Source organism: Centruroides vittatus, unplaced genomic scaffold, assembly GCF_030686945.1.
Source record: "Centruroides vittatus isolate TY-2023 unplaced genomic scaffold, ASM3068694v2 contig_658, whole genome shotgun sequence".
In the NCBI taxonomy this organism is placed as follows: Eukaryota; Metazoa; Arthropoda; class Arachnida; order Scorpiones; family Buthidae; genus Centruroides; species Centruroides vittatus.
In genome coordinates this window covers 1,041,234-1,066,097 of record NW_027122410.1, presented here as the reverse complement: position 1 = coordinate 1,066,097, position 24,864 = coordinate 1,041,234, and the positions used below count along the sequence as shown (strand labels likewise).

The 24,864-nt window shown below is 31.0% G+C and overlaps 1 protein-coding gene across 2 annotated transcripts in view; it reads left to right on the top strand.

The window, feature by feature from the left end:
• The window catches only part of LOC136980026 (uncharacterized), a 29,873-nt gene extending 5,124 nt beyond the window's left edge, over positions 1-24,749 (top strand). Inside the window, exons 2-6 of one of the 2 annotated variants that reach the window (XM_067276078.1) lie at positions 11,267-11,331; positions 13,107-13,181; positions 17,691-17,752; positions 21,780-21,903; positions 24,519-24,749. In XM_067276078.1, coding sequence (XP_067132179.1) covers positions 11,327-11,331; positions 13,107-13,181; positions 17,691-17,752; positions 21,780-21,903; positions 24,519-24,708 — 456 coding nt within the window. In that variant the 5' untranslated portion in view covers positions 11,267-11,326 and the 3' untranslated portion in view covers positions 24,709-24,749. The remainder of the gene's footprint in view (positions 1-11,266; positions 11,332-13,106; positions 13,182-17,690; positions 17,753-21,779; positions 21,904-24,518) is intronic. The other variant, XM_067276077.1, reaches the window with a different exon arrangement.
• Positions 24,750-24,864: the final 115 nt, after the last annotated feature.

Sequence of the window (24,864 nt, the reverse complement as noted above, 5' to 3'; positions counted from 1 at the left end):
CAAACTGTATCTAGTTGCTTCAATTTATAATAGACAGCAACCTCCAATGCATAAACAAGTTAAAATGCAATTATACTTCAGTTAAGAATTTATATGTTACACCATCCAGAAATTTGCCATGTTTAAACTTTATATCCATACAGATACCATCAAAGGACCATCAGACAAGTTCTAAAGAAGCAAAACATATATAGAACCTAACCAAGAGGATGTTACTGTGCCGGTCCTTGCAATAACTATTGTAACTGCTAACATACTTTCACCTTTGGATAAGTTTATTGAATTTCATTTCAGCAAGTATTAAATATTTTTGAAACGATGCTATGGCAGGCAATAGCCAAGTGCTTACTTCTATACCAGATTTTTTTCTGCAAGAAATAAATGTATATTTTTGAAATTGCAACCATGCCTTTGTTGCTAATTCCTACATCACTCCTTAGCTTGATAAAATATTTTGTATTGTCTGTTATAAGTAATTTAAGATTATAAACTGTGTATGCTAAAAATCACATCTCAGGATAGGATTTTTTGCATGTACAGTTCTTCCTTCAGAATTTACAGGATAGTCATGAGACTGATTGCTCTCACAATCTAGCTCATGAATTTTCTACTTCTGATCATTCTCCAACAATGTGTCCACAGTTTGCACCCTTTTTTGTAACACTGCAGTGTTATGGAAAAAGGTCCATTTTTCTGGGCTGCTTTTCCACAGTGAACTGTGGAGAAGCCTGGGAGAATGCTCATCATCCCAGACATCCCTATTTTTGGCTTCATTTAGAAGCCAGTGTCACACTTTAGAAGACTTTTTTGTTCTTTGTAAGCAAAACTTATTGTTTCTGGAACATTTTCAATTTTAGTTCTGGAACAAACTTTTTAAAATTCATTCTTTTTATACATCTTTAGTTTGCCATTGTTAAAAGAATTTTTTTAGAATTAAATGCTTAAACTCTAACTTTTCAAAAAATTATTTTAGAAAAACACAACTTGTGATATCAAATAATATAATATTGATAAATGGCTACATAATCATATTTTTATATAATATCACTCTCCATTGTGTTTTGGTTTATTTGTATATGACAACATGACACATGGGTGATCTGTCAAAAGGGGAGATGAGAACTTTTTATGAGAAACTGGCTCCTATTTAGGTGTTACAAATGTGAAGAAAACCCAGAAAACTCCATATAGCCAGTCTGTTGGTGAGGTGTAAACCCACAACCAACTACCAGTGTTCAGTGGTTTTATTCACTCAACACTAGTGGGCTTCATTGGGTTATCTATGAGTGCTTTTCAGGCAGAAGAACCCAGTGCAACTCACTAGTGACCAAGTGGATAAAAACCACTGAATGCTTGTAGTGGATAAACCAAAGACATTTATGGAACTGCATACAAAGAGGTCAAAGTTAATGTCTATAAATGAAAACAAAAATAAAATGTCAAGATTAGAATGGGTCTAATACCCAAACTGGTTGTGGGGTTAATATATTATTTGATATCACAAGTTGTTTTTTTTTCTATGGAATACTTTTTTAAAAAGTAGGGTTTAAGCATTTAATTCTTAATAAACCAAACAACCACCATAAATTAATGTTTTTTGCTACTATTAATAATCCTTCTTTAGGTGTCTTCTCCTCCTGTCAGGAGGTTGACGACCATTTCACGCCATCATGATCTATTTTGTGCCTTTCTTGAGCACTCTTTATACGTTAAGTATGTCCAATTCCTGATGTTATTGAACCAGTTCATTCTTGGCCTACCCCTGCCTCTTTTCTTTCAATCATTCCCTGCAGTAATGGTTTTTGTAGGCTTTGGTGTTGGAGTACATGACCCAGATAACTCACTTTTCTTTTCCTTAATACCTCTAGTAAGGTTCTTTTCTGATTTGCAGTTGCCAGCATACTTTCATTTGTTCTTCTTGCCCTCCGAGGAACTCTCAGCATTCTTTGAATCATCCATATTTCAAATGCCTTTAATTCTTTTTATTATTTGCATTCATTGTCCAACTCTCTGCTCCATAAAGCAGGGTCGACCAAACAACATTTTTCCAATCTAGCTCTTGTTTGTATACTAATCTCCCTTGATGTCAACACTTGTTTCATGTTTGTAAACGCAATCCTTGCAATTCCAATTGTTCTTTTAATTTCCTTATCATTCCTTCCATCATCTGTAATGATATGTTCCAGATAGACATAACTTTTGACCTGCTCCAGTTTACTGTTTCTGATTTTTAATATTTACTTTTGGAGTTTCTTTCTCATTGGAAATGATCATAGTTTTGGTCTTTTTGAATTTTAGCATTAGTCCGAATTGATTGCTCAATTTTGATATTTCCTCTATCAGCATCATTAGATAACATTCATTTTCTGCTAATAGCACTGTGTCATCAGCATATCTTAGATTATTGAAATTCCTGCCCCCTATGTTTTAGATCTTTGGCCTGACTGAAAATTCTTTCTGTATAAAGATTGAACAAAATCAGAGACAACGCACAACCCTGCCTTAATCCTTTTTGTATTGGGAAGCTTTGTGAGAATTCTTTACCAATCCTTATTGTAGCACTCTGTTCCCAATATAAATTAGTAAGTAATCTGACATCCTGTCCATCCATACCATTTTCTAAAAAACATTTAATAAGGTAATCATGTTTCACGTTACTGAATTCCTTTGTATAGTCTAGCAGTTCCCAAAATGTGTGCCGTGGTGCCCTAGGGAGCCACAGCTTCCTCACAGGGGCTCCGCAAAATATAAAATTTTCATAATTTTACTTCCACTTTCAATTCATTGTGATAAGATGCAACATCTAGCAGACCTGATGCAAATCATTAACTCAGTAATAAAGGTGGCACATAGAATTGCAAAATGTAAAAAGTCTCATATCATTGCAGAAAACTCATTCTACTAGCTGCTGTAGATATGGTGAACATTATGATCGGTGGGTCTGCTGCGTAGCAGCTTCCAAAAGTGCCTTTGTCCAATAACACTATCAGTGAGCACAATATAGCACATAGCAAAGGACCTCCAATGTTCAGTTATTGAAAAAATAGAAGGGAAAAAATTTGGGTTGCAGCTGGATGAGGACACAGATAATAATAATGATGCTCACTTGATTTGCTATGTACAGTTTATAGATAATAATAACATTGTAGAAGACTTTCTCTTCTGTAAAAGTATCAACAGCAAGGGGCTCAGGAAGGTTCATGGATGTCATTGCATGACTTAGCTACGGCTTTGATGCCTACATCATATAGAACTTTAAACAGGGTGTTAGTGATTATCAACTTATTTTCTTTGCAAAATTGAATGAGTCTATCCCCTCTTTTATTTCTAATACCAAGCCCATATTGGCCCATGCATTCCAATATCTTCTCATTGCCCACTTTTGTATTAAAATCACCCATAACTATGATTATATCAGTTGATTTTGTCATTCCCATTCAAATTTTCATAAAATATTTCAACATCATCATCATCATGGCCAGTTGTGAGTGCATAAACCATAATAATTAGATAAGTAATTTGGTATTAGAGACAGATGCTAGTTACAGTACATTTCCTATTGAAATTAATAATTATAATGACATAATATTTTTAAAATAATTTTAGAATGGTCTGGAAGAAAAGAATTGGCCTGGAGCAGGATTCGAACCTGTAACTCCCACTTACCATATGGTCATGTTGCCAGTTACACCACCCAGACCTCTGAGCAATTATTCACTTCCAGACATATTTAATTCTTGATATAACCATCTACAGTTACTCACTCAACTGGAGATGACTCCTACACCTATGGCCTTTAAAAAAAGGCCATAGGTATAGGAGGCCATAGGCCATTAATTATAAAAAAAAATTATTACAATGGCAAATTAGCGACACATAAAAAGAATGAATTTTAGAGATTTTCCAGAACCACAATTTGAAAATGTGCCAGAAACAATATGTTTCTTACAAAGAACAAAAAAGTCTTCTAAAGCCTAATGCTGGCCCCTAAATGAGGCCAAAAAATGTTTCCATTTGATCAATGTGAGTTAATTTATTATATATAATTTTATGATTAGGGATGTGATAGAGCTCATTATAAATAATCATAATTTTATGTTTAATAACGATATTATCTACAACAAGGTCTTTCGATGACAGTTCATCTGTTGTTGGATTTGGCAAAGATACTTAGAGTAATTAAATATGTTCCAAATTCCTCATCTTGTACCTATGTTATATGAATGATATTTTCATAGCTTGGGATGGGCTGATAAATGATTTTATTCTGTTGGTGCATATATTAAACAATATGTATTCTGTATATTATATACAAAAACAACTTGATATATTGTATCACCAGATCTCTAGTTAAATTGATTTGTATTTAATATTCACTACCCTTAAAATAACCCAATGGATAATCCAGTGGATCATTTGACAATATACAGTATACTTTACCACTAAGTTCATTTTTTGAATGCAAAACTGAACAACGTATGATTTTATTTTTAGATTTGCAGATTACCTGACAACTGTGATTTATGTTTTTGGGTTTTTTTCACAGATTTAATGCTCTATTAAACATAAGGGCAATTTTTGCACATCATTAATTGGTAGAGACTGTATCATTAATTCCTTTTATAGGATAAAACTATATACAAAACCAGTAAAAGGAATAAAAATTATATACTTATTCAAATATTTTCATCCATTTATAATGAACGTCAGGTATTCTGTAAGGAAAACTGAACAAGCCATCTAAACAAACGTATTTGGCAACTTGTCCTGTTTTCCTTATGGAATATCCGATGATGATCATTAAAAATGGATGAAAACATTTGTATAAGTAAATAATTTTTAATCTTTTTACTGGTTTTTTGGTAATTCATGTGTAGTTTTATTCTAAACATCCAATTTTTTGTTGTGGTGAATCCTTTTATAGGTAATTTAACTGTAAAACTAGTTGGTTTGTTTAAAAGATATGGATAATGTACTCTATCAAATTGCACCAAATCTAAGTTTGAGATAATTATTAGCTACGGATGGAACATTTCTTTATTTATTAGAATGTTCCAGCATATGCTACATCAATCTCACATTTCTTAGATAATTTATTGCATTAATATATAGATGCAGTCTCTAGACAGTTGAAGTTACACATTACAAATCAGAATTCTATTACTAAAATATATTAATGGGAAAGGGGTTAAGACTTCTTTAAAGTCTAAAAATGCTTTATGAATATTCTTGTAGTTGATTAATGTCTCAAGATTAGAGAACTGGATGAGTCCTTCACTGTAGGTTGCTGTGATTAGTTGAATTCTTAGGTGCAACTATGTAGATGTGAATCTAGTAGTTAGCAATTTTGTTCTCACAAAGGAAAACCATGAACAAGCAAGAAACATGAAATCTCAAAGCAACTTTTTGGCTCTCACAAATCTGACAGAGTTTGATGTATATTGCAGCTTGCATCTTCTCGCTGAATACTGCACATGCACTTTGGTACAAGTAGATGGCTTCTCATATCTTTCATCTATATATAAAAAGATTTTTGTTTTAATATTTTTCAAACTATAGATACACATAAAGTCATATAAATTTTGTTTTCTTAGCAAATTATAATAAAGTTCTCTATCCTTTTGCTATTCCAGAGAAAAGAAATGCCATATCTTTGTTTTCTTTTTGTGTTTATTATGAAGTAATCTTAATGGCAAAAGTTTTTTTCTTTGCTAGTAGTAAGTATTGTAGTCAAACCATTTTGATTTTTACTTCTATACAGTGCAATAATTCATGCTTCTCTGTGAATAGTTTAATGCAAACATGTGACATTATCATCTCCACACTACTTTTTGAGTTCACTCATGTCAGTATGGTTGTATTGTATTTAACAAGAGTGAGAAACATCATCACCTCTTCTGAGTGAGTGAGAATATGTGGTGAACATATTCTCACTCACTCATGTCTTCATAGTCACACCCTTATGTTGTCATACTTTATGTATTTGTATATTATATGTTAAGTATACTGTTTCTGGATCAGAGAGATAGATGCTGTTCTCAACCTTGAGAAACTTGTCAAGCTAGAAGCCAAAGTTACTGTGACAAATCATTATCTGGATGAGGTGGAAAGAGAGAAAGAATGGTTTATCTTCCTTGTGGTTAAAACATTTGACGGAAATTGGTAGGTTAATCTGCCAATCTTGTTTGGTTTGCCACATTTTGGTGGATTCCACTTCAAGATTGGTTACTATTCAAGAGGGGAGTTGGCTGTGTAGGTACAATTTGTGAGCCAAATGGGGGTCTTTTTAGGAAGGAGGTCTGCCCTGTCATTCCAAGGTTTATTGGAATGACTTTGGCCCAGTGGAATTAAACTTGAAGATAGTCATATGGAGGATGAGGATAATATTAATGGAGTTGGTGATAATAGAAGATTTATGTTCCTGTTTTTAATTTTGAGAAGTGCTGCCCAATTATTGGAGATAATATTAATTTTTCTACCAGCTAGTGCCTCCTGATGTGAATGAATTCAAGAGCCATCATGATTACTAGAGACTCAACTTGATTATTGGGTGTAGTAGTGAAAGAGCCTGGTTTGAAAATAGGCTTTTAGTTATCTACCATACAAGAGAGCACACCACTACATCTTCCTCAGATTTCGATCCATCCATGTATATATTATATCCAGAGGAAATATTTCCAAAGTTGATATTGATGCAGGAATGTAGGTTGGTGGGAGTATGAATTGTGATTGCGGTATAGCTCATACTTGGTAGTGTGGGAAACGCCGGGAGGTAGGACGGGAGTCGTACCTCCTTTTTCTTCGGCGAACAGGTCGGCAAGACCCACCCCACTGTCAAGGATGGCTAAATTTTTTTGATATCCTGACTCGTTGGGATTGGGTAATTAATTGTCAGGCCGAGTGAAGGAAGTGTGTGGGTTCGTCGATAAGTTTACGGCGATATTCGAATAAACGGACCCAGGATGAAAACACATGACAATTTATTTAGATGGACAAACAAAATACAGAAATCTAACGTGTCCCATTTCTAATCGCGGGAGAGAGAGAGAGTTTACAAATGTTGGGGGGATCATACCTTGTGTTCTGATATCTCGGTTGGAATCGAAGGTGAAATCATCTCGGCTCTCCGGTCGTGGAGGTAAGCAGCAGGAGGATCGGTCGGGGCGGCTCATCGTCGGCGGGCTTCGGGTGTTCGGCCCTCGATTCTCGAGACTGATCCTACGGGTCGGGCGTCTTATGCGGACCTTCAGCGACCCCGTTCTCAGATATCTCCCCCCTTTATATACTCCAGGTCTCGTCCGCTGCGATTACCAATCGCGATGGAGGGTGATGAGTCAATCTCCGTGACTCAGAAGTCGGATCCGGAGAGGAGGGAAGCGTGTTTGACGGCGGAAGGCTGCACATCCTTTGAATCTTGATCGCTATCTCCGATTTTGATTGCTATCTCCCGAGGGGATTCGAACAATAAAATTTTAAAATTGGTTGGGCCGGTTAACCCGGTCCTCACAGTAGTGATGGCAGTTAGTTCTTTAACGTATGTAGGTAGGAGCTTTTCAGGATGCAATTTCTTAATGTTGGTGGAAGAAGCTGAAGATTTGATCAAGGTTGTAAGGTAATATTTCCAAATTTTTTCTTTGATAATTATGTCAATGGGGACAAGCTCAGTAATGGTAAGGAGAGCATCTGTCAATGCCAACCTGTAACTTTTGGCATTGGATTTTGCTGCTGCACATTGAATGGATCTTAGTTTCCTCTTGATGTGGATTTTATATGCTGCCTGGCCTCAAATCTCACATCTATATGAAATGACTGGTACAGTAACTTCCAGATAGATGAGTTTACTGGTATTGGAACCCAAGCCCCAAGTATTTCTGGAAATGGATCTGAGGGAATGATAGTGATTTTATTGCCTTGTCATAGATGTAATGAATGTGCTCAAAAAGTTTGGATCAAAAATTAGTTCAAGGTATTTAATAGTAACAAACGCATTCAACTCATAACGGAATGCCAAACATAAATTAAAACTATCATTTTGGTGATTGGCTATTCCATTCAATTTTTACTTTTTTATAATATCCTTTATTGTAATCAAAATGCACTTTGGACTTTTTTAGTCCCTCTTCAGTCAATTTTACAATTGTTTATCAAATATTTGATAACCTATGTTAATTATATTTATTGTTTTATAATAAATTAATATGACTAATTAGACATTTTAATTTATGTTTGGCACTTTCATTGTATATTCTACTTGAGGAAGGTTGTTAAAAATGATCAAAAACATTTTAGTTATTAAAGTTTTGCTGTGTCTTAAGGTTGTTTGAGTGTGTTTGTTACTTTACATAACAGCTGTGAATTAGGTATTTAATAGGAGTTTTAGATTTTTGTATCGTTTATCGTAATTGAAGATTTTTTGGTGAGTGAGTTCTTCCGATAGAACATGAAACACTGATATTTTTTTTATGTTGATTTTTAATTTTTGTTGGTAGGTTTAGTCAAAGAGGTTATTCATATGTTGAAAGATTTTTTGATTAGCATGGGACAGGAGAATGATGGTGCCATTTGCTTATTCCTGAATTATTGGGTCCATCTCCTTCGGTGCAGTTTCTTCTGCCTGGAAAATACTATTTTACAGTATGTTCCATAGGTATGGTCCTGCTTTTGAAACCCTGCAGGCTTTGTCTTGTGATCTCTATTTTATTGAAGATAGCTTCATTATTAATGATTAAAGCCTTCCTTGCTGAGAGGTAGCTGTTGAGTAAATTGAAAATGATCTTTGGGAACTTTATTTATAATAGATGTCACATATTACTAGCCACCATGCATGGTCAAAGGCACTCTTGAAATCAATGGAGACCATCATGGTATGCATGTTTTTCTCCTTTGCCTGTGTAATGTAGGCAATTACTAAGCTGTACGTCTGTCTGTACTTTAGTAATAAGGTACAGACAGACGTGGAGCTTGCAAAATATATTATAGAAGAGGGTTATGTACCACACTAGAAGAATGTGGCTTTATTGAAACAAGTCTCTGATCCAAAGCAAGTTTTCATTTGGGAGTCACCATTGATAACAAAATGCAGTCCTATCAATCATTCCTTATGTTTTCTGAAAGAATATCGATTGGTCATATTTAAATGCTTAACTTTACAAAAATTTGAGTTAATGTGATATTTTTTCCAATGATATGGAAAACAAGAATGTCCAAGTTATCGGGGTTTACTGTATGTAAAGACTGTACATCTATTATTTTAAAGTACAATGAAAAATTACTTAGCATTTAATTAATAATAGTAACAATATAGCCTGATATAATTCAATCATGAAAAAGTTACATAATTAGAATTTAGTGTTTTAACTTTCAAGCATCCTAAAGCTTACCAAATCAAAAATACGTGATTACCCAATTAACTCAGCAAAAGAAAGTTTTCCGAAAAGAAGAAAATTCTATTCAAAAAAATTTTAGCTACAGCCAAAGACTCATACTGTGTTCAAGAATTACAGAATAAACTATCAAATTACGCATTTAATAATAATTAAGCCATCTACAGAATTAATAAAATCAAGTAAGAGAATAATTTGGATGATATAAAGATAGTAAGTTACTTTAATAATTAAAAATATGAAATTTTTTAATATGGACAATACAGAATATTTTTATACTTGCGATGCCCAATTTATAACTAATTTGGCAGTTTAATTTTATTCAAATTATTATAAGACAGACTGGTTATAAAAGAATGCTGTTACAACATAAAAAATGATCCAGAAAATTAAAATCGTACTACTTATTAAATATTTTTAATTGATGTCAAATAATTGCAATAAAAATATATGCATATAAAACCATCTCATCTTTGAAAACTAAATGATATTGTAATAAGAAATATTTCATTCCTATCTAGGGACATTTTAATCACGGACAAATCGGTAATTTGCCGAGCACCTAAAAATAAAATTATTATTTTGATGATTATGATGGTTTCTTTCGTAGAGCCCAAAAATCGTAACCACCAGAAGCCTTAGTTCAATCACCTACTGGACTTACAGTATAACACACCTTCAATACAAGTTCTATTTATATAAAGCAGAAAACCTGAAGCAGAGCTCAGGAGCCCAAAAACATTTGTTCACCCGTGAAATTTGTCACTGGACACTAGGGTTTCTCAAACGGGATCCCGGTTGTTTTTTAACCCAGGAAATCCCGCAAATTTCTTAAAAATTCACTTTTTTTCTTATTTTATGTTAAGGTTGAGGAAATTTTGCAAATAGAAAGTATAATTAACTCATAAACTGTCAGAATACATTTGTATTTATTAATTTTAAACCTACTTATTTGTTTTTTTTTTTTTTTTTTTTAATTTTTGCTTGTTATGGCACGTCACAAATGGTCGATAATCAATACGTAGCTTATTTGTGGCAGGGCTTTCAAAATTCTTTACCAGTAATATCTGGAATAATTGTGCTTATGCTGTCTTAATTTTGAACCATGCCCAGTAGCTTCAATAACTGCGTAACTCCAAGTTGTGCAAATTGGGCAAAGATACAAATGAGTATGAAGTTTTTCTTCATAAACCTGATTATTAAAGACAAACGATCAGCCAAATTATTGGGCTATGATGTTTCTATTAAAGCAGTCGAGGTGGACAAATCAAGAATACTAGAGAACAAAAGAAGTACTACAATCTCGAAAACGAACTAGAAATCTTTCAGGATACAGGTGAAAAACACATAATATTTGTCTTCTCTTAAATGCATTAAACACGATTCCACTCACATCAATTGAATCGGAAAGGGCATTCTCGGTAGCAGGACTTTTCATTACTAAAACAAGAATTAGATTGAGTGATCGGAGTATTGACCATCTTTGCTTTTTAAAATCATATCAAAATTTACAATAATATTTTGTATTGTGTTTTATTTAAAAACACAAAAATCATCTTCGAAGTTAGAAGTTTAATCTAAGTTCATTTTTTTTTTAATTTTCAACTCACTTCAAAGGCATTTTTGTTGTTGTTGTATGCAGTTTCCAGCAAACTTTAATAAATTTTTTCTATTTGTGAAAATTTCTACGTAATTCAAAGGTAATTTTTAATATATATCTTACATAGTGTTATTAATATGATTTTGGAGGTTACAGAATGTATTAAATTACTTTGAAAAACAAAAAATAATTATATCATTTGATTTAATGATATTTTGTATATCTTAAAAAAAAATAATAATTTTGGCCCGGGATACCAGGAAACAGTTCACTTTTATCCCAGAATCCCAGGACAAGCAAAAGACCGAGAAATGAGAAGCCTTACTGGACAACCAAAGGTTTTATGAGGTGTGTTCCACCACAAGCCTGCCCAGTTCTTGATTCATCCCTGTTCTTGACATAGAGAATTTGAAAGCTATGATATTTTTATGGCTAATTTTGCTTAAAGCATCTTTTTAATCCTCATCTACACTAACTAGGCCTATCTATAATGTGCAGAGTTGATAAGTCATGTCCATTGTGAGCTAATGACTCCATGTGAGAAGTTCAATTCATCTTACTTTTCTCATTAGTCAAAAAAAGATGTCTGTAAAAGATTTGCATATAACAGATTTAAATTTAAATTATGCTGGTGTTCTTAGGAGCATTCTGTTCTAAAACATTAAACCTGAAACATTCCATTCCAGAAGTTTAAACCTGCGGCAGATCTTAGAAGATTGAAAATATTTGTGAATCTGATACTTTTCTCCCGTTTCTTTCATTCCACTTTTATCGGCTGTTTATTGTTGTTGTTATATATAACAAATAGAAAAAAAAATAACAAAATATCTAAAATGGAACCTCTTATAAGTGTCAAATTAAAAATGTTACCGAATGACAGTTTTTTATAATTTTTTTCATTTCTGTTTTATTTATCAAATAGTGATACTGTAGTTTGGTGTGGATAACCAACAGGTTATGTTAAAAAATCAATTTGACATGAATGCAGGTTATCTTACAATTTCAACTTGCAATTAAAAAATCATTAAACAGCTTTTTCTTCCTCCTTTTTTAATTTCTTTACTCATCTATACTGCATAATATTATTAAGAAAATAATTTTGAATTTTTTAATAATTTAAAATTAAATTCAATATTATAAAATACAAATGCAACTTTTAGGAATCCTTCCTTCCCGAGAGTTAGTAAAATTTTTATAACATAATGAATTAAAAATTCTAATTCTAGTTCAAAATTGTTATTTTTTGTAATATATTAAACTGGTGGATGGGCCCGGCGTTGCTCGGGCAAAATTAACGATAGCGAAGGTTAAGATTTATTACATTATAGTCAACCTTACCCGTTTTCACAGAATGCAAGAATTGGGTCCTCCTGTTTCCAGACTAATTAGAAAATTTTTAGATGGGTCTAAAAATATGTTCAATTTTCCGCAAAAACGAAAAAAACTGCATCTGCGTCTTGCACGTCACTTTCTCTTAACAGTTTCATTGTTACACAACACTTTTATTGTTGACAATTTCATTGTTGCGTAACACTTTTATTGTTGCCAATTCTATTGTTACGTAACACTTTTATTGTTGACAATTCCATTGTTACGTAACACTTCCATTGTTGATGGAAGTGTTAAGCCTTATTCCTGTCCCTCTCCCCCGTGGGGAGGAATTTTGAAAAATCCCTTCTTAATGTGTGTTCTCGTGACGTACCCTAACTGTGTACCAAATTTCGACTTTCAACTCCTAACTGTTTGGGCTCTGCGCCGATTATTATTATTATTATTATTATCAATTCGTCTCGATTATATATAGATGCTGCTGAAGTTTACAATTTAAAAATGTTTATCATCATAAATAAAGCTGTTTGTTCTCTGAATTTTTATGATAATGAATACAGAGCCATTATTTTCCAGTAACATTTATTTCTAATGTAAAATAATCAATGTTGATACGCTTTGTATTTTCTGTAATTCGGATCGGTCAATAATTTCTGAGTTATGTAGTCTAGTTTAAGTTGCAAAATAATTTAATTTTGTTGTTGTATTTTTGATTATTTTTTCCAAAAATAATCCTTATTTTAATTTATAATTATATCTTTTCCTTTATACTTAAATCTATTTATTTATTTTAGAAATGAGGAAGTAGTTGAAAATGAAAATGGATTTTCAGATTATGTACATAAATGTTTAAAAAGACATTTAGAAAGGTTAGTGCTTACAGTAATCTGATTATATCTCATTAGATTTAATTCAAAAGATCAGCTCATTTATTAAGTTTTTTAAAAATTTAGAATTAGTAATATTTATTTGTAAATATATTTTTAACCTTAGTAAGTATTTAAGTTGATTAAAAATATTTTCGTTTATTGTAAATATTTTATAAAATATTTAAATTTACTCCAATAGAATCTTTTTGGTATTCAAACAACATATGTAAAACAAAATACAGTAGAGCATCGATTATTCGACGTGACTGGGGTTGGTCGGATAACCGAAAAGTATGAAAAAATACATTATTAGTATAGTGTATTAGGCCTGGTTTAAATACTAGCTTCCCTTTCATGGTCGAGCCAGTGCTGCCAGCTAAAACATGCAAAAATTTAACAAAAAAATATTAAAGTAGCCAAGACATAACCAAATATTGTAGCGCCACATCACTAGTGGACATTTGAATTTGCCGACTAGAACGTGGTTGGTTAATCGGGGGTCGGATAATCAATGCTCTACTGTATATTTGTTACTAAAAATTTAAGGAAAACTGAAATTTTATCATTGTGATGATCATTGATTTCTTGTTGATTTGGAAGTTGACTTAATTTTTAGAAATAAATTTTTTATATAATATAATAATTAACTAAATATATCAAATTTATATTTTCAAATTTTATGTATTTTTTAAGTTAAGACAAAAAATTTATAAATATAATTTTGCTTATTTCTACTGAAGAGGTTCAATGTGTTTGAGGCAAATGCGTATGGAAGATGTATTTTAAAATTTCAATTTAAATAAAATTCCTTGTTGAGAATTTAAGGTGGCAGTGTTTTAATCCTCGGAAGTTGGTATAAATTGAGTAGTATAACTCAAAAAGGATTTTTCTTGAAAAAATTTTTTAATGATAAGTTAATTTTGAAATCTAATAATAAAATTTCTCGCATAATACAGACTTTTATCCCATCAAATATATAAATTCCATGTTACCCGATGGAAAAATCTGGTAACATGGAATTTATATATTTGATAAAAATTTTTTTTTACACAAAATAATGTCTTTATAAGTGGCAGTTTGTGGCTGTCTAATATGGGGATGTAACAACTACTCGGGTATAGCCAAGTCCTAAATTTAGAGAATGAGTGCACAAAAAAAAAAGATGTGATACATATCAAACAATTTTAAATTCATCATACATTTATATATTTTTTGTTTAAAATCAAAACATAATAAAGTTTCACAGTAAGCTAATAAATCTCAAAACATAATAAAAGCACATTATTTAATGATTTTAATTTTAAACATAAAATGAAAACAAAACAAAGCAATGTGAAAAATGTATGGGGGGAACTACAACAGTCTCTTTTGTCTAGACATTATTAAAAGCAAAATTATCTATTGCTTTTATTGTAATCCATCTCAGTAGTCAACATCTTTCAATGGAGTGCAAAGCTAACCCAGCCAATCTATCCTTGCCCAGTATAGAACAAGAGTAGGACTTTGTGTTTCAGCCAATTAATGGATTGTTCTGTAACTGTGCTAATTATTGGTAAAGTCAGAGAAATGCAATACAATATGGACAGGTTAGGATAAATGGAACACATCATTGGTGGTCATGAATTTAAGTACTGTACATTATTGGTCAGTTTCTCAATACTTGAATTTGCCTTATCTATAGTGCTCATTATTTCTTTGTACATTTTTTAATGAAAGAAACTTTTGTATGATTTCAGTTTGACTGTCAGTAAAATCTGTTTAAAAATAATGAGATTCAACTTCTGTTGCACAAGTGAACTAAAGAGTTAAAAAATTTTGAAAAAGCAAAAGGTACCACTTTTCAAAAATGGCTACTCCCTTTGCTATGCCACTGCAACTACTACTTTACATAACAAACTAAAAAAAATTTCATCAAAAATCCAGCAAAATATTTAATTAATAAACAACCATTTTTAATGGTCATCCTCAAGCTACAAGTACAGTTTTGCTCGTACATCCCTCGTACTACACAGTTTGCTCTAACATGGCTTGAAAATTGGGGATATCTCCCATACAACATGACTTCTGGTTTTGCACTAACACAGTTTGGGAAATTCTCCACAGAAAGTATAGTATAAATTGATACTCATGCCAAATATTGTATAGTAAGACAGAGAGTTCACTGAGTTCGGCATTATAAGTGCTTTTTTATCGCAAGTACTTTTGACAATTATAAATTTGTTGAAAGTACTTGCGATCAATGTTTCCTCTAATTTTTTTGTAGCTGAGTGGAACATGTACTTCTCTGAGCAAAAAATTTTTGCTGAGCAGATTCTGAGCATTTATATATATATATATATATATATATATATATATCTTATTTTGTCCTATAAAAATTAAAATAATTGATTATAAAGTAGAGATTAAAATTCATTTTAAAACATACTTCCATACAAAATATTATCTTTTGTCAATGATTTAATGTATTTAATTGAAATATACGTAGCAATAATCATATTGCAGACAAAGAAATAAGTAAACAACAATTCAAATCAGTGTGCATGCTCGCCTGTGTGGCGCACAAATTCTTGTGCATGGCAGCAATTTGAGCAGTGCACAGCCGCGCAGCTTAGAGGGAACATTGCTTGCGATAAAAAAAAGCACTTATATTGCCAAACTCATTGAACTCTCTATCCTACCCTCCATAGAAAATTTCACAATTTTCAAATGTAAACTTCCATTATTCGATATTTTTTAAAATTTAAGTAAGTATACGTGTTGTCTCAAATTTGCCCATGGATTTTACAATATTGAAATTTTCAATTTGTTTTGTGCCTTTTGTCAGGTTTTAAAGTTTGGCTGGGAAAGTTATGCAATTTGTTGATGGATTTTTTTTTATTCTTTTTATGTTAAGAAATAATATATCAGTCTATAAACATTTGTGTAATTGATTTTATTATATTTATGTACAAGGGCTAGTCAGAAAGTGTAAGGATAAATTTATTTTTTACTCACAACATATATTAAGCATCTGGTCCAACATGTCTGCCAGTCCTGGAAGATATGCTGGAACCCATCTTTTGACATCATCTTCAGAACTACCTCCAACTTCATAGCCATTGATGAGCCAAAACCTGGTCTCTTAGCTCTGATTTCAGATGGGGGAACCAAAAATGTCACATGGAAGCAAGGTCAGGGCTGTATAGAATATGCATCATACATTTGATGTTTCATCAAGCCAAGTGTTGGGCAACAACATTGGCAACTTGAGGACTTGAATTATTGTGGTGTAGGCACCAACCAGATGGTCAAGCTGCTCAGGGCTTTTTCATCAGATGTGTTTGGCCAGGCTTTTCAAAACTGTTATGTGATACTAGTAATCATTGTATGCAGGAGCACTTTATGTTGGTAAATCATTCTATGGTAGTCAAAGAAGAAAATTACTCACAACTCAAAATTACATCACCTTTCCCATAGACTTGACCTTCTTTGGCCAAAGAAAATATGTTGTGAACCATCAAACATCAGATGTATGCCATATTCTCTATAAAGCCTGGATCTTTCTCCATGTGATTTATTTTTTTTTTTTTTTTTTTTTTTGTTTTCTCGTCTGAAATCAGAGCTATAAGACCAGTGTTTTGGCTCATCAACAGTTATTGTGAATAAGTCAGTGGTTCTGAAGACTATGTCAAAAGACAGGTTCTAGCATATCTTCCAGGACTGGTAGACATGTTGGACCAAGTGTATACAACTCAATGGAGACTACTACAAAAAAATTAATATCAAGTTTACACAAAGCAGATTCAATAAATATACTTAGTAGCATGCTAAAGAAAAATAATTTAACATAGAAGATTAAGACATAATACTGAAAGAGTATACATTAGTGCAGTCTTATACAAATAGTCATCTCTGCATTACACTTATAAATTATTGAGATCCATCACAAGTTGTATGCACAATATGGAGAGTTATAAATGTTGCTACAAAAAGCTTGCAAGTGGGTTTAAAAGTTCAAGAAATGCTGAACAAATATAGATGATGAGCCATGTAGACTTTGAACCAAAGCTTTTTGTAGTGGCATGCATTACTCTCCGTGTTGTGCATACATTCTGCAATGGATCTCACTGCCTTCCGTCATCAAAACTCCAATAATAGCTCACTGTTCAATTCTGATATAGTTTGATATGGGCAATGCCATTTTGTAAACCATGTAATAGATGCAAATGCCATCTGGTAGGGACAACTGTTCATAGAAGGCGGCATTAATGCATACCCTTTCACTATTATTAGTCTCAACCTTGTACATTACATTATTTTTCTTTAAGAGTGCTACTAACCTTATGTATTAAATCTGCCTCATATATTTTCATTCCATTAATTCATAATAATTGGTTTCTGTTGTTATGAATAAAACATTAATACAATTTCACTTGTAATTTATTTAGAAATTATATCTATAAAACTTTTAATATATGAATTTTATTTTATTTTTTTACTTAATAAAATTTTATCTCATTTTCTTTATAGTACTGTAGTTGAAGTTGAGTTGTCATCCGAAAATACCAACAAAAATTTTACAGTAAACAATGGTAATTATAAATTAACATATATAATCTTTGTAATTATTTTCTTGTATTTTACTTTTTATATTTTTTAAAACTTCAGTTTATTTAAAATTAGAATCTAAATGTTTCATGAAGTTTATGAAATTTTATTACGTAATATTCCTTTTTAAAAAATTTAATAAGCATCAAAATCATTGCAGATGATATACTGTATGCTCTGTAATATATTGTGTGGATTACATTTTTCAGGTGTTGAATTGAAACAAAAAACAATTCCAGCATCAAATTATTCTTTTTTGGAGTTTATATTTTCTATATATAAGTTTTAGAGTTCTTGCAACTAATCATTACAGATATTCACACTAAATGCTTTTTTTTTTTAATTAACTGAATAAATATTTTTGATAATATAATTAATTTATATATATTAAATATTATTCTATATTCACTTAAGCCTTAAATTGTTGAATGACAAGAGAAATAAATTTTAGGGACTATAAGAGCACAAACTATCTATTACTGCTAAAATAACTTCAAGAAAAATTCTCAAAATTAACTATCAGAAAAGGCTATCAGTTATCTTGAAATAGTTCTCAATTCTGTGTTTCAATTCTTAATTTAAATTTATTTGAAATTCTGTAGATAGCAACTTCTAATTTCTCAATATTGAACTTTCCAAATTATTATTGGTAACTTTCCTTCCTCCCTTTCTTTTTCTTCTTATTACCAATGCAACTTTTTTCTGAATTTTTTGGCTTGTTTCACATTGATACAATTGTATCAACATTAGAAGTAATCAAGTACACAGCCTGCTCCAAGTGGAAAAACTCCAGAAAGGCTCATAAAAATGTTTGTGCTGTTATTAAGAAGAAAAGGAAGAGGAGGAAGAAAAGTTTCAGTATTTATTGGGAATTTATTATGGACTGCTTGAGTAACTTAATATTTTAAGAAGTATTCTTATTTTAATTATAAAATTTTCCAATATTGTATCATAATATTTAACATCCAAATTAATATAATGATATAGTAGACGAACTTTATGATATCCATTCTAGAGATCCATTGTATTATGAAATATAATGGAACCGTAACATCGCTGCTTTTTGTAATTTATTTCAAGATCTCAAAATTGAAAAGTTTTACTACAAAACTAAGTTATCTGTTGTTCTAAAAAGATTGTTTTTATAATGGAAATATTAATTTTATACAGAGTACTAAATAAATAATTACTAAGACATGATAAAAACTTTTTAAAAAAGTTTTAAAAAAAATTATCTTATCCATGGCCAGCACAGCTTCCCTATCATCAAATGTCACCACATGCCACTAGTACCTAATGTACTGGTGTTATGGAGTATGTTGGTACTCAGTAGGCATAAAGCAGAGATCACCAAAATCTTTTCACAGCAGGCCAGATAACTGAGAGAATGATGAGTGCAGGCGGTATAACCATTTTGTTCAATACAGCACACTGAATACAAAAAATAAAGACAACCAACATATTTATTTACCAATACACAAACACGATTGCTATAGCAAGCTGGTAATTGCTTTCTTTAGAAACTTCATTGCAGTTACTTATACAAAAAGTGCTCTGATATCCAAAGTCACTGAATTTTTTATTTCACTGATTTATTTAAAAATTATTGGACCAATTTTGGCATTTTTACTTACACTTATTTTAATTTTTTTTTTTACATAGTAAGTTTATCTATAATCTACGATATTTCCATATAAATAACTATATTTTAGCTCATTTGTGGCACAATGTGGCAACAGGCCAGATGAACTGACCTCACGAGCCGTAGTTTGGTGACCCCTGGCATAAAGCATACAACTCCATAAGAGAGAATATATGCAGCTTGCCAGAAGCCTATGAGGTTTTCTTGTGGCCCACATTCAGAAAAGGTTGCTCATTACTGATCTAAAGAATGCACATCTAAACAAATGGTAAAGAAAAATGTTTGAAAAATAAAGCAGAAAAAGATATATTCTACACCTTTTACTAAAAATTTGGAAAAATTATGAAGTTTTGCTTTGTATGGGGCAAGATACCACTAATTTGAGGTGGAGAGCATATACTGTGTTTACTCGAATATAAGACAACCTCACATATAGGACAAGGTGTGACCTTTAAAGATCAAAATAAAGAAAATTAATTTTATTAATACAATTCTAGTTTTATTTCGTTTAACCACAAGTAAAACATCAAATGAACATAAATGCACACATTGTCCAGCAAAAATTACTACTAGCATTTTAAACTTTAAGGAAAAATGTTCTAAAATCGACAGCATAATTTGTTCACGTAAAGCCAGACAATCAGGAACCTTTTTTTTGCCAATTCTTAACAGTTGAATCCACTCTCCGTCGATTACACTTATGAGTTTCTCCAAATTCTGATTTCCGAATAATCATCTGTTTTCACGTGAGAATGGATTAAAACTTATATCATGCTTCCGTGTGATTTTGGAATTTCAATCTGGAATTCAATTCAAAAGCTTTGCTTTTCCTATTGCTATTCATCTTTACTCCTGACAATATGCAAGAACGATTCAAACAATTCTCTCAAGATGTATTTAAAAACATAAGTACAGTGGGTGATCGGTTAACGAACATAATCTGTCCCAAGACTTTGTTCACTATCCGAATTGTTCGTTAACCGATTATTGATTTACCATTGGTTTTAATGGGAATTTGATTAATTCATTCTGGAGACCCCAAAAAATAAAAAAAGATATATACTTTTTTATTACATTTATTTATATGTAATAATAAAATTACATATATACACAGTCTTGCATTTTTATTAATCATGTTTTTTCCGTTTGTACGGGTTAAAGAATCTGTTTAATGTTGATTGCTTTTCTTTCTTCTTCAGGATTTTTCAGAAGTAATTAATAGCATTGTACGGTTTGGATGCCATTCTAAGAACATCGTTCTGACATCCTCCCACTTCTTCAAAAAAATGTTTAAGAGCAGATATCAGCATTAGTCCTCTTTTTCAAAAGAAAACATATCTCGCCGAGTTTCTTGGTGTTCTTCATTCAAGAATTCTTGGCGTTCTTCTGTTGTCAGATCTGTTTCAGGTCCATTATGAGCTCTTCAATGTTCTTTATTTCTTAGGTGTGATTTTTGTTACTCATTTAGCTGATTGAGTCTTCTTGATTATACTGTATCTTTCTTAATTAAGATTGAACTGCAGCCTACTGTAGACCTGTTTGAGCCATACTGCCCAGGAACATCAAACATCTTCTGCCCACTCTATACCTTTGCTATTATACTCTCACTTTTCAAAAATAAAAACTGACGCAAAACTTAACGAGTGCCCATCTGATAGTCTCGTGAATACTATAAAAGAATTGTTTCTGTCAGAAAATAAAAGGCTGGAATTACAAAGGAAAGTTTTAAAGTTCGAAGGAATATTATCTGATCATATACCGGGTTGAGCGTCGATGTCGACGTCTCCTGCGCTCCAAAAAGTTTCGAATTTTTGCCTGAAGATGAGGGAATACCAATTGGTATTTATTATTTTACATCACTTCTTCTTATGTTTGTTCTGTGAGGTGTTCGTTATCCAAACATGTGTTTGTTACACATGTTTGGATAACGAACACCTCACAGTTTGTTGTCCGATCATAAAAATCTTTCGCAAAAGTGTTCATTATCCGATTTGTTCATTAACCGATCACCCACTGTATTTAAAAACATAATTATTTTATCTGGGGATAAAATACTTATGTTTTTAAATACAAGATGGTAAGCATCCAGTAAAAAATGCAAATATATGGTTCACAAAAATTATTTGAAAAAACACAAAGAATTTTTCTCTTGCACATATAGGATGATCTAGGATTTTGAAGGTGTGATAAATGAATAAAAACCTCATCTTATATGTGAGTAAATATGGTATTTTAAATTAAATAAATTAAAAGTATGATTAAAAATTGCAGCCTGGCATTGTGATAATGCCACAATAAATAATTGCTCATCTATATTTAAATAATTTTCATTTTAATACTTGTATTACTATTTCTTGTTTCTTTTTTAGATGGAATTTTTCTTTTTGCATCTTCATCTGAAAAATTAAATGATGTTCAAAATGATGATGAGGATAATTCTGTAAAAATAAAAAAATTTCACAAGCACAAGAAAAAGAAGAAAAATCATAAAAGGTAAAATAATACACTGCTTATTATAAATCCATTTTATTTATAAGCTGTCTTAATGAAATTATTTTTTAATAATTCATTGTTAATTCAAATTTTCAAAAAATTAGTCAAATCGTATATAATTATTTTTGTAAGATTGTGTTTTAGTCTAAGACTGTTTTGAATGATATGTGGATCTGTATGATATTCAATTATATTTTGTTTTGGTTTTAAATTAAATGTCAATTTTAATCTCACATATATCTTAAACTTAAACCCAAATCTCTTATCAAACATCAGCTGAAAAACCTCCTGGATTATTTGCAATGTATATTCAGGTTAATTGAAATTAATTAACAACAGAATTTGGCCTGAAGATAAGATGATGGTACTGCCTTTGTGTATAAACATTAAGAAAATTCAAAATTAATTTTTAATTAAATAAGTTGGAAAATTTTGGAAAAAAATCAACTTACAGTTAGATTCAAACTTGCACCAGACAGGCACAGTATTATTTGTGCTCTCTAAATCTTTGATATGATGATGTTTGCTTCCAAATACACATTAATTTAAATTTGCTGAATAACCTTATATTAGTAATTTGTTAGTATGCCAACTGGGTACATTAGATATTTGCAGACTTTTGAACTTTTGGCATTAATTAATCAATTTGCTTATAAAGTAAGTCAGTTTTTATCATTTAAAAACATAATCGGGAGACTTATTTAATAGTCATATTTTCATTAATAAGCCAGATGATTGCTGTAATGAATCTGGCTACTTTAACACTACTGTTAATAATTAAATTCTTAATAATTTTGTATTAGAGATAGGCAACAGATGACATCTCTTAATACATTTAATAATTATAATTAAATTAATATTTTACTAAATAATTTAGAATATTTTGGAAGAAAAGAATTTGCCTGGTGCAGGAATCGAACCTGCAACTCTTGCTTACTGTGTTGATGCATTACCAGTTATGCTACACAGACACAGTTATGCTACATCAACAGTTACTTATCCAGCTAAGTGCCATAATGGGTGATTATAGGCCATGGATGTAGGAGTTGTTCCCAGTTAGCACCATAAGTAATAGTGGATTGTTATATCTAAAATTAAATTGTCTGGAAGCAAAGGGTCAAATGGCAATTTGGGTAGCGTAACTGATAACACATCCACATGGTAAACAGTTGTGAGTTCAAGTCCCACTCCAATTCTTTTCTTCCAAAATATTTTAAATTATTTAGTAAAATATTAATTTAATTGTAATTACTGTATATTTCCACAGATAAGATGACCTTCAGATAAGACGAGGTATAAATGTTCGTCAAAGTTTTATAGTTTTAGCATATATCTGTCCTATAAGATGACCCCCAAACTATCAATGGCCTATGAATTTAGTTTAGATCAACAATCATCATCTGGATAATAATACTGTATTGCGTATACAGAATTATGTCCTATTTGTAATTTTTCGAATGAACAAATTTTATTTTCGGCCTTGCTTTATTGCAAATGTTTGCACTGATTCGGGCATTCGGATAATGACCTTGACTATTCACAAAAACGTCGTATGGCCTATTCTATTTTGTGGACATGCCCTACTCTCTACTAGTAAATAATTACAGTTTGTCCGTTTTTTATAATGGTTTTAATTTATATAAATTTCAATCTAATTTTTTTGTATCTGTCCTATAAGACAACCCTGGATTTTGGGGATCTTTTTTTATGATTCAACTATTGTCTTATCTGTGGAAATATACAGTATTAAATTTAATAAGAGAAATTTTAAGAAAACATTTTGGTACTAGAAGTATGGCATCAGATGCCATACTTCTAGTACCAAAATGTTGGGCTTTGAGATGTTTATATGTGTAATCATATTTTTATTCTCGGCAAGTACTTTTGAAGTAATAATTTTTATCATTCCTACAACTCTATTAGAAATTAATCAATTAACACTTATTCAAATTCTAACTGGATGACTTAATACATAAATTCTCACTAATCCCAAAAGTTAGTCCTGCAGTTATCAAAATTAACTGCTGGACTAATTTTCAGGGTTAATGAGAATTTATGTAGAAATTAATCATTTGGACAGAATAAAAAGAAAACACCTTTATTCATTTATGTTATGCATTTCAGTTCTAAGCTCACTTCAACAATATTCCTTCATCTTGAGAGAAAGAAATAAATATCAAAATAAAAATTTAAAGAAAGTCGAGCTAAAAATTTAATATGAAATTAAAGTGAACTGTTTAAATACTACATTTAATGAAGAATTGCAATTCAATGATGCAAAACAAATTTCTCTTTATTTTCTGTTTTCTTCTGTCTGGAATTATCAAGAGAAAATTTTCTATTTGCCATTTTAAATTTGAACAGAAACAGATTAATGTCAAACCATATATATAAATCAGTTTAAAATGATAGTATAGTCAAATCTCATTTATCCAAATCAAATGGAACAGGACCTGATCCACATTAACAAAAATTCAGATAAACTGAAATTATTGGGATATTCCATACCGAACATTTCAGAATTTAGTTTAATCAATTTAAGTGCCTTTTACTAAATCATATTTTATTTCTAAGAAAATTATAATTTTGCTTTATGTTTTTTTTTTTTTTTTTAGTGATTGTGATGACAATGATGATGAAAAAATACATGCTATTGCTGTTTCTGGAGATTGGATATTGCAAAATTCTGCCATTCATGCTAATAATAATGTATTTAATGAACATTTAGAAACACCCAATGATTGTACAAATAAAATTAAGAAGAAGAAAAAGAAGAAGAAATCTTCAGAAAAAGATTCAAATTGAATGAAATATTTTTAATTAAATGGTCTGTTTTCATATGATAATTTGAGTTAAATACTTATTAAAATGCTTTCATCATTCCTAAAAGTATTTTTTTTTCCTATGAGAAATGATTCATATAAATGAATAAATTAAATTCATCAGAATTTATTACACCAA